Genomic DNA, 12,112 nt, shown 5'->3' with positions numbered 1-12,112 from the left:
TCTATGAGCATCTTTATGACCTTTGTGTTTTTTTAGTAATTTTTTGTTGCAATTCCCTTTAATAACAATGTTACCTCAATTAAATGCAACAAAGTAGAAAACATAAAGTAGCCAGTCAAATAGTTCAGGATGTGTGTAACAATATCCCTTTAAAATAATATCTTTGTTTTTCCTTAGAAGTTTCAAATAGTTTAAGAATAGAAAAAATATAGGCTAAAATGTCACTTTTCTCAATATCATCTTCAATAATATTTGCCCATGAAATTACTTTACAATTATAAAAATGTGAATCTCATACCTCAGTCTATACACATATACTAGCATCATGACAAGGATTTTGGTGTGATATAGTAGGTAGAAATGGTTAGCTCCTGTCTAGGAAAAAATTTTTTCCCAAACTGGCTACTCAGGTATATGACCTTTTGCTTTGACCTCTTTGTCAGGTAAATTACTTATCTACATTTCATTAAGATTTTTTTCCCTCAGGTTTTATCTTGCTCTTGTTTGTAACACATTCTTCTGTTTCTTCATTTTGCTTGACTCTCTGTTTCTAAGTATTAGGCAAAACAACAACCTCTTCTGGTCTTGAGGGAGTGTTCTTATGTAGGAGATTAACCCAATCTTTAAACCTGGTCATAGCTCTTGGTTGTTTCTTGAACCTTTGTGATTATCTCAATAGCTGGATTTATTCTTGATAGGTCCCAGTGTTGAGAGTATTCCAACGGGAGTGATCTCAGTCAGCACCTAGATTCAGGCTGCCTGGAAGCCAGACTATCAGGTAGCAGCTTTTAAACTGTGTAAATATATACAGTCCTCTGGGACTACAATCATAAACCCTACTGACCTCCAGACCAGGCAATCTGGAGGTGTCCCCTGGGTGACAGTTGCAAAACTCAGGCTTCAGATGTATGTATAAGCTTTTTTCAGGGATGTACCAGTGAGCAATAGTGAAGCTAAAGAGTGCAAAGATGGCATCCTTTAGCCTCAGTTCCCAGAGAGCAGCTCCACAGCCTGTAGATGTGTGGCAAACATAAGTCTGCCCCTCAGACTAAAGCTCCAACACAAGTAAATAGGACTTTTTCACGGAATGACTCATGGTCTGTTTCAGTCTACTGTGTATTGAAGGAGCTTTTCAGATAGTTCTCAGGTCTTTTTCAGAGGGAATTTTTCTATCTGTAGCTATAGATTTGGTGTGTCTTTTGGAAAAGCTGAGTTCAGGATCTTGTTATGCTGCCATCTTGGACTGCCCCCTCAATCACTATAGTCGCTTTAAATGTCATATCAAGCACCATATTTGAAATGTATTCGTTTACCTGATTATATACACAAAAAACATCAACAGAAATTTCTACCAAGATTGCAATTAAAATACAAAGAAAATAAACTTGTAGTGCATAATTCTACATGAAAAGTACATCTTCTTGTTTCTAATATCAGGATATGTTATAAAATATAACTGCCCCATACACATCAATATTAATGCACTCAACTTATAAAGTATGTCTAAACATAAAGTCGATATTCATACTGTTTTAGATGTTTCCAAATGCCCAAGGTATAATGACTTACTAATATTTATAATCTATATTATCTTAGCATTCTTTAAACAATTAATTTAATCTGGCATTAGGAAATAATATATTTTGTGACAATGCACTGGAAGGGAAGGGACTGATAAGAAAATGTTCTAAAAGTGAATGGAGATTTCAATAATAAACTTTTCAAAACATATACAGATACTCCTTTCCAAAACGAGTATAACACACAAGCTGGCTTGCAGCGTTAAAACATAAGGAAATGGGAAGATAGTTACTCACTGCACATAATGTGAAATTAGAAAAGACTGAAATTGGAACTTTAATAGTACTTGTGCTATTTTGAAAAGATCACTTATAATATGCCATCATCAAACAGTCTCAGGTCTTATTTTCATCTGATTACCAAATGGGTTTTTCTAATTTATATATACTAGTTAAAAATAATTGCATTATTTTTATCTGATTGAATTGAGATATTTTACTAAGTTGTCACCCCCATAAAACTAAATGTTTTGTAATAGCAACTTCACTAAGATTTCTAAACCCATAAGGAAACACAATCAAGTAACAGTGTAAAAAAGCCAAGTTTTATCAGCTACTTCAAACTCCAATAATCAGTGTTTTGTCTCCCCCTTCTGGACTATACAATTATTAAAAAAAAAAAAAAAAAAAAAAAAAAACAACGCAGAGTAAGATTTGATCTTTTCTCATAGGATATATTCAAACAAAAGGCCTGACACAAGTGTAACATTGCATGAAGTAATCATTAAGATACTATTGGGTCAGTAAACAAAATTTCAATTTAATAATGCAATAGGAGATTAACAGCCCACATGTACATACTGCCATGTTAGTGGTATTTTCTGGATATTATGATTACTAGGGGGCCGATAGGAAAGAATGCATCAATAGCATTTTGAATATATTACTTGGAGCCTGACCATAAGTTGATACTTTAACAGGAACTTACATTCAGTATGACTTCTTTCACCAACATGGAAGAACAAATTTCTTTGGTTCTATTTTGCAAAAAAGGTTCTACAATATTCATTGAGTTAGTGCCTGTGCTCCCCATGCTCCAATTAGAGCAAACAGATACCCTTGTGGCTAACCTTCACCTATGATGGAGTTGTCCTTTTGACTCAGATTATTTAGAAACACTGCAAAAGGCACAAATGTAACATCTTACTTATGTTAAATGGCTTATCTGGTAAGCAGTACTACATGACACCAAAATGATTAGCTCTTTTCTATCTGGGTACATTTAGTCACCTTGAAGTATACATGGCCTTCATTACCTAATACATGTATTGAGGCTTCAGTTGATAAACAGGTAAATGTTATTCAAAAGATAAACATGTACAGCCAAAGGTAAATGTTATTCAAATGATAAATATGCTCAGCAGCAATGTGCAAAGTATATTTAAAATTGTAAAGGTAGGAATGTGAAATAGTGAAGCAAATTATAAAATTCTACTCTTAATGCTACAAGTGCTAAAGAAAAGCTCTTGGGTGTTAATAACTTTTTTTCTTATTTTTATGTGATTTTACTAATTACTCCATGATTACACGCATAACTAAACTCATCATTTTTACTCCAAATTTATTTTATTTTTTTAATATGAAATCTACTGTCAAATTGGTTTCCATACAACACCCAGTACTCATCCCAACAGGTGCCCTCCTCAATACCTATCACCCACCCTCCCTCCCTCCCACCCCCCATCCACCCTCAGTTTGTTCTCAGTTTTTAAGAGTCTCTTATGCTTTGGCTCCCTCCCTCTCTAACCTCTTTTTTTTTTTCCTTCCCCTCCCCCATGGTCTTCTGGTAAGTTTCTCAGGAGCCACATAAGAGTGAAAACATATGGTCCCTGTCTTTCTCTGTATTACTAATTTCACGTACCATAACACTCTCCAGTTCCATCCACGTTGCTACAAAAGGCCATATTTCATTCTTTCTCATCGCCACATGGTATTCCATTGTGTATATAAACCACAACTTCTTTCTCCATTCATCCATGGATGGACATTTAGGCTCTTTCCATAATTTGGCTATTGTTGAGAGTGCTGCTATAAACATTGGGGTACAAGTGCCCCTATGCATCAGCACTCCTGTATCCCTTGGGTAAATTCCTAGCAGTGCTATTGCTGGGTTATAGGGTAGGTCTATTTTTAATTTTCTGAGGAACCTCCACACTGCTTTCCAGAGTGGCTGCACCAATTTGCATTCCCACCAACAGTGCAAGAGGGTTCCCATTTCTCCACATCCTCGCCAGCATCTATAGTCTCCTGATTTGTTCATTTTGGCCACTCTGACTGGCGTGAGGTGATATCTGAGTATGGTTTTGATTTGTATTTCCCTGATGAGGAGCGATGTTGAGCATCTTTTCATGTGCCTGTTGGCCATCTGGATGTCTTCTTTAGAGAAGTGTCTATTCGTGTCTTCTGCCCATGACTTCACTAGATCATTTGTTTTTCGGGTGTGGAGGAGTTTGGTGAGTACGTTATAGATTTTGGATACTAAACCTCTATCCAATATGTCATTTGCAAATGTCTTTTCCCATTCTGTTGGTTGCCTTTTAGTTTTGTTGACTGTCTCCTTTGAAGTGCAGAAGCTTTTTATCTTCATGAGGTCCCAATAGTTCATTTTTGCTTTTAATTACCTTGCCTTTGGGGATGTGTCAAGTAAGAAATTGCTGAGGCTGAGTTCAGAGAGGTTTTTTCCTGCCTTCTCCTCTAGGGTTTGGATGGTTTCCTGTCTCACATTCAGGTCCTTTATCCATTTGGAGTTTATTTTTGTGAATGGTGTGAGAAAGTGGTCTAGTTTCATCCATCTGCATGTTGCTGTCCAGCTCTCCCAGCACCATTTGATAAATAGACTGTCTTTTTTCCATTGGCTATTCTTTCCTGCTTTGTCAAAGATTAGTTGGCCATACTTTTGAGGGTCTAGGTCTGGGGTTTCTATTCTATTCCATTGGTCTATGTGCCTGTTTTTGTGCCAATACCATGCTGTCTTCATGATTACAGCTTTGGAGAAGAGGCTAAAGTCTGGGATTGTGATGCCTCCCGCTTTGGTCTTCTTCTTCAAAATTACTTTGGCTATTCGGGGCCTTTTGTGGTTCCATATGAATTTTAGGATGGCTTGTTGTAGTTTCGAGAAGAATGCTGGTGCAATTTTGACTGGGATTGCATTAAATGTGTAGATAGCTTTGGGTAGTTGACATTTTTACAATATTTATTTTTCCAATCCATGAGCACAGAATGTTTTTCCATTTCTTTATATCTTCTTCAATTTCCTTCATAAGCTTTCTATAGTTTTCAGCTTAGAGATTTTTTACATCTTTGGTTGGGTTTATTCCTAGGTATTTTGTGATTCTTGGTGCAACTGTGAATGGGATCAGTGTCTTTATTTGTCTTTCTGTTGCTTCATTTTCCATGAACTTCATTATTAGTGTATAAGAATGCAACTGATTTCTGTACATTGATTTTGTATCCGGCGACTTTGCTGAATTCATGTATCAGTTCAAGTAGACTTTGGTGGAGTCTATCAGGTTTTCCAGGTATAGTATCATGTTATCTGCAAAAAGTGAAAGCTTGACTTCATCTTTGCCAATTTTAATGCCTTTGATTTCCTTTTGTTGTCTGATTGCTGATGCTAGCACTTCCAACACAATGCTAAACAACAGCAGTGAGAGTGGACATCCCTGTTGTGTTCCTGATCTCAGGGGGAAAGCTCTCAGTTTTTCACCATTGAGGATGATATTAGCTGTGGGCTTTTAATAAATGGCTTTGATGATGTTTAAGTGTGTTCCTTCTATCCCACCTTTCTCGCGGGTTTTTATTGTGAAAGATGCTTAATTTTGTCAAATGCTTTTTCTGCATCGATGACAGGATCATATGGTTATTTTCTTTTATTAATGTGATGTATCACATTGATTGATTTGCGAATGTTGAACCAGCCTTGCAGCCCAGGAATGAATCCCACATGATCATGGTGAATAATTGTTTTTATATGCTTTTGAATTTGATTTGCTAGTATCTATGTGCTGAATACAGGAGCCCCCAAATATAAAAAAAAATAATCACAAACATAAACATCCTTATTGATAAGAATGTGGTAATTGCAGGGGACTTTAATACTCCACTTACAACAATGGATAGATCATCTAGACACAGGGTCAATAAAGAAACAAGGGCCCTAAATGATTACATTGGATCATATGGACTTGACAGGTATATTTAGAACTCTGCATCCCAAAGCGACAGAATATACTTTCTTCTCGAGTGCACATGGAACATTCTCCAAGATAGATCACATACTGGGTCACAAAACTGTCCTCAATAAATATAAAAGAATTGAGATCATACCATGCACACTTTCAGACCACAACGCTATGAAACTTGAAATCAACCACAGGAAAAAGTCTGGAAACTGTCCAAAAGCATGGAGGTTAAAGAACACCCTAGTAAAGAATGAATGGGTCAACCAGACAACTAGAGAAGAAATTTTTTAAAAAATATGGAAACAAATGAAAATGAAAATACAACAATCCAAACGCTTTGGGATGCAGCGAAGGCAGTCCTGAGAGGAAAATACATTGCAATCCAGGCCTATTTCAAGAAACAAGAAAATCCCAAATACGAAATCTAACAGCACACCTAAAGGAAATAGAAGCAGAACAGCAAACAAACCCAAAACCCAGAAGAAGAAGAGAAATAATAAATATCTGAGCAGAGATAAACAATATAGAATCTCAAAAAAACTGTAGAGCAGATCAATGAAACCAAGAGTTGGTTTTTTGAAAAAGTAAACAAAATTGATAAACTTCTAGCCAGGCTTCTCAAAAAGAAAAGGAGATGACCCAAATAGATAAAATCATGAATGAAAATGGAATTGTTACAACCAATCCCTCAGAAATGCAAGCAGTTATCAGGGAATAGTATAAAAAATTATATGCCCACAAACTGGACAACCTGGAAGAAATGGGCAAATTCCTAAGCACACTTCCAAAACTCAAACAGGAAGAAATAGAAAACTTGAACAGACCGATAATCAGCGAAGAAATTGAATCAGTTATCAAAAATATCCCTACAAATAAGAGTCCAGGACCAGATGGCTTCCCTGAGGAATTCTACCAGACATTAAAGGCAGTGATAATACCTATCCTTCTCAAGCTTTTCCCAAAAATTGAAAGGGAAAGAAAACATCCAGACTCATTCTATGAAGCCAGCATTACTTTGATTCCTAAACCAGACAGAGACCCAGCAAAAAAAGAGAACTACAGGCCAATATCCCTGATGAATATGGATGCAAAAGTTCTCAATAAGATACTAGCAAATAAGCCCTTTTGGACCTGACTTTCCAACAGAATGATTTTAATGATTGCTTTTTCACTCCTCTCCCTACTCAAAAAAAAAAAAAAAAGAAAAAGAAAAAGAAAAATCTTCCCCCTTAAGGCACCCCTCCCACCTAAACTCTAGAACTAATCCCTCATCATTTCCTCTAGAAGCTGATTCCTATAGTTTCCTCCATTTATTACAGAATATGCAAATTCTAGTCTGAGGAGCAAGCCAGAAATAAGACAGTGGGTGTGAAACAGTTTATACTACAGATCAATCATAACATCTATCTCATTACAGTGTCTTTCAAAACACTCTCGGACAAGATAAAACTTTTCCATGAACTATATACAGCCTATTAGCTTGCCACTTTACAGCCTTTACTATATTGTACGTATAAGGCCCTATCTTTATTCTGTTTACCTGTCTTTCCCATTAGACCTAGTATTTTTATTAAAGGAGCTATTCTCATTGGGGAAGAAAGACATGTAAATGATTTATTATAATAAAATAAGTTAAATACTATAATTCAGCTATATAGTGATGCTATGGAAAGGAAGCAGTTATCTAGGACAAATTCTCCTAATTGACATGAAGCTTAATCTTGATGGATATTTAGGATATTTCTGGACACAGTGAAGAAGAAAAGGCCATTCTAGTTCAAAGAAATAGAATATGCTTGATTTAGAGTTATTAAACAGCAGGACAGGCACATGTAGAAATGGAGATGAAGATGAAATTAGAAAAAGGAACAGGGATAAGATCGCAAGGGCAATTGGGAGCCATTTGAAAGGTTTAAAGGGAATCAGCATGATCTGTGGTAACTGTAAAACATGCATGGGCAGGGTGAGAGAATGAAGACTAGGAGACTATTTAGGAGGCTATGGCAATTACAGGTGTGTTTAACAATGAATCTAAACTAAAGGATCAACAGTGTGAGTAATCAGGGAAGAGAGTTGAGAATTATCTAAGAGAAATAATCAACAGAACTTCAACTCCACTGGATATGGAGAAATCAGTAATATCTCATTAGTGCTGGCAAAGGCCATGCAGAGACCAAGCTAGCTTCAGCCCACATTAAAATAAACTCAAGATTCCTTTATATCCCCACCCCCCTATATTTAACCCCATCCCCCTATGCCTAGCCTCCAGTTTAATAAAGGTCCTCACTGATCCATACACAAGTCTCCTAGGTAGCCCTTGAAACAAATATCTCTCTATCCTAATCCAGTATTTCAAAGTGTGCTCTGTAGCCTACCTTAACAGGATCTCCTATGGTGCTTGATAAAGATGCCAAGTTCTTGGCCCTATCCTAGACCCCTGAGGGACAAAATATATATTTTTATGTGCTTTCAAGTTTGAGAATCACTGGCCTAATCCAGCCTATCTACTACTATCAAATTTATTTTTCTTAAACCCTGTTTTCCTCATGTCACTTTCTTATTCAAACTAATTTCTAAATCTTCTACCTGGACTTCAAGATCTTCTTTCAACTTGATTTTTCAATCTTTTCAATGCAAATATACATTCTTTGCTCGAACAAAGTCAACTTAATTTCTTGCTTCCCTCTTCTCTGTCTCCTGCCCACACAATTTGGTTCTTTCTCTAGGCCTTTGCACTGAATATTATTTACACAATCTGAGAGTTTCTCCATTGTCTCATCTCCCATATCAAATCCTAGCCATCACAACTAACAATTCCTAAAAGTCCAGCTTAAGTCCAGAAATTTGCATGGAGTTTTCTCCAATTATTTTACCTCTACTTCTCTCTTCTGCTTGTGAATTCCTACTACACTTAAAATCAGTATGCACAATTTAAGAATTGATTATTTCCACATATATTACTAAAACTATAAGGTCTTATCCTTATTTTCTAGTCATCAATGAACCTAACACAGTTCTTGGCACATGATAAGCACTAAAGAAAGATTTGCTGATGTTTGGAATTACCCCAAAAGATTGATGGCTTCCCCCCCACCCCGGATGGCACATAAATTAAAAAAGAAAAAAAAAAGGGGGGCAGCTGGGTGGCTCAGTTGGTGAAGTGACCGACTTCAGCTCAAGTCATGATTTCACAGTTCGTGAGGGGCCCTGCGGCAGGTTCTGTGCTGATAGCTCAGAGCCTGGAGCTGCTTCAGATTCTGTCTCCCTCTCTCTCTACCCCTCCCCCACTAATGCTTGTTCGTGCTCTCTCTCTCTCTCTCCTCAAAAATAAACATTAATTTTTTTTAAAAAAAAAGAAACAAAAAAAAGACTAGGGGCGCCTTGGGTGGCTCAGTCAGTTAAGCATCTGACTCTTGATTTAGGCTTAGGTCATGATCTCGGGGTCACAAGATGGAGCCCCATGTCAGGCTCCACGCTGGGCATAGAGCCAGCTTAAGATTCTTTCTCTCCCTCCCTCTCTCTCCCTCTACTGTTCACTTGCTGTCTTGAAAGGAAGGAAGGAAGGAAGGAAGGAAGGAGAGAAAGAAAGAAAGAAAGAAAGAAAGAAAGAAAGAAAGAAACTAAATCAATTTTTAAAAGCAAACAAATATTAAATACATTCACTACTCTGAATACCATGGTACCTAATAATGTTAAAGATAATGTCTCCTGCCCTGTTCCCTAAATACAGACTGCTTAGTCATTAAGACAAGGTATTTACAAATACCTCTCAATTACAATACAGATCATTTTTGATGTATTATGTAATTATGGAAATGAAATACAATGCCCTGAATATGAAATCTCTAAAATACAGCAATAGAAAGAACCTTAAAAAATAATGTAAGCCAATCACTTCAATTTAGCCATTTAATAACTGAACCTCAAAAACATTACATGACTTGCCCAAGGTCACACATCCAATTAGTAGCATCTAACAGAGACAAAGACCTAGCCCTCTTGACTGCACATCAAAGGTTGTTTTCATTACACTATGTGGTCATTGACACCAAATCAAAGTGAGATACTTTAATAAGAATTCCTGCTAGCATAAACCAACCTACCATCCTGAGATGGCATCCTGCTCTCCTGAGAACTGAGGTGAAACACCCAATTTCAACAGACTCATAAAAACAGAATCATAAAAATCATAAACACAGGCACAACTCTAAAAAAAAGTAAAACCTTATAAGACAAAGTATACAAGGCATATTCAAATTCTAAAACATGTTCCAAAACCACAGGAAAAATACTTACCATGGCTAAATTCTCATCACCTGATCTTTATCATCTTATTACTTTGGTAAAATATACTCCAAAAGAAGAACCAAACATATAGAATGCTATAAGCAAAAATTGCTCAATTCCCAAAAGCACAAATTCATATCTAAGGGTAAAACACATCTTTTGTACTCACCGTAACTTTACTTCCAACTATCTGCATGCAGTAGTCAATGGAGAGTAGTTACGGTGTAAAAGAAACAAAAAACAAACAGCAACAGTTATTAGTAATCAGAAGCTTTTCACAGAAGTGTTTAGTAAATTAGTAAATAGCTAACCCTATGTACACTTTAATACTTCAGATCTAGAGTCTAAAACAAATATACCAGTATTAATTTCTACCATATTTCAAAAATGTGTGAAGTCTCAAAATAAGGATTCCTAAATAATTACTACTGTTTGAAGACGTTTTTAAAAATGTACTGCAATTGGCATATATAAGCTAAATATCAAGTAACATAAAATTAAGTGCAACCAGGCATCAGATATTTTACCAGCCCACAGTCACTCAAAAAATATATCAACAGAAAATTGAATTTTTTTCCAAATAATGCTTTTTTTTCCTTGTTATAATGGATATAATATTAAGGTTGAAACAAGGTGTTTTAGAATATAAATGTTGCATTTAAAGCCATGCATTAAGTTAAGAAATGAATTGTAGGTTGAAAACTGGAGCATTTTATATTGTTATGATTTTAAGGTTTATAATATTGTTTTATAGTATACTTGAAAATTACAAAGAAGAGACTGCTTATAATTCTAGTTTTCTAGGCCATCCTAGCATTTGTAATATAATAATATAATATAATTAATATAATATAATGACATAGAAGCAGTTTATATCTAAACATGCATATATTCATAAGGATAAAACAGTTCAAAATACAGAAACTTTGAGCTTTCCTAATAGATAAGAGATAGAATTTCTGAGAGGCAGGATGGTATTTAAGAAACCAAGAAATGAAATCATACCTCTGAACATAATTTTATGCCAAAACCCTAATATAAATCAAATCATTGTTATCAGAGTCCTACACTTAAATGTCCAAAGCAATGTCCAAAAAAGAACTAATTAATCCACAATAAAACCTTTAATCTGATAGCAGTTATTATCAATATGTGTTCTATTTTCCAACTAGTACTTTAAAAAGAAAACTAAAATATTATTGAAATCCCAATAAGAACCCTAAATTGAACAGGATACTACAAGACACAAAAAGATAATGACAGTAGCCGAGCAAATTATTTCAGAGGAATCCATGAATCTCCAAATAGAGAAGCAGCTTTCTTAAATATTCATGCAACAGAATATTTACAGGCACTGATTATTTAGTTGAATAAAAGCCTCTATGGTGCCATTAACAGTCTTCTGAATTGAAAGATATGCTATTGACCTAAATTATTTCCTCCGACCAAAAAGACAGATTTTATCTATCCCTTGTTTATTTAACACAGACATGAGACTAAAACAAGAATACAAGCCTGTATTAACAATTAAGGCAAGTGTATACTCAGTGAAATAACCAGAATATAGCCTATTAATAATTCATTATGATTGCAAAATCCTTGCATTTAGCTAAAGCACATACAGCAAACAGATTAGATCGGCCATGGAAAGCTAAAAGAAACTGGTGTGGTCAGTTTGACTTCAATCGTTTCACCTGAGAAAGAAAATATCTGCTAATGGCAAAAGCAAAATGGTAATACATGTATACACACACACACACACACACACACACACACACATACACACAGATATACTGCAATTTCAACTGCTTATTTCATGGGTCAATCTAAAAATTCTATAGATGTATTGGGTATCACTATTTTAAATCATTTCCTATTGAGATTTTTATTTAATCAGTAATACCTCTCAAGGGGTCATGTGTCTTCAAAAATGTGATTTTACATATTTTAAAATCTCAATTTCAAAGACTGTAATTTAAGTTATAAATAAACTAGTTTCTTAATATTCTAATAATGACAATGGCAAACTAATGTTAGGATTTCAGTGACTAAATTTTCCTCATA

At 35.4% G+C, this 12,112-nt stretch overlaps 1 protein-coding gene across 6 annotated transcripts in view; it reads right to left on the bottom strand.

Annotated features, from left to right (window-relative positions):
- Window positions 1-12,112, bottom strand: part of DIAPH2 (diaphanous related formin 2) — a 974,644-nt gene that overhangs the window by 868,005 nt on the left and 94,527 nt on the right. For 5 of the 6 annotated variants that reach the window (XM_049644715.1, XM_049644712.1, XM_049644716.1 and 2 more), the window contains one exon: window positions 10,218-10,238. The exons of the other annotated variant lie outside the window; for it this stretch is intronic. In XM_049644715.1, coding sequence (XP_049500672.1) covers window positions 10,218-10,238 — 21 coding nt within the window. The remainder of the gene's footprint in view (window positions 1-10,217; window positions 10,239-12,112) is intronic. 6 annotated transcript variants of the gene reach the window in all.

Source organism: Panthera uncia, chromosome X, assembly GCF_023721935.1.
Source record: "Panthera uncia isolate 11264 chromosome X, Puncia_PCG_1.0, whole genome shotgun sequence".
Classification (NCBI taxonomy): Eukaryota; Metazoa; Chordata; class Mammalia; order Carnivora; family Felidae; genus Panthera; species Panthera uncia.
This window is presented reverse-complemented; position numbering and strand designations above follow the sequence as displayed.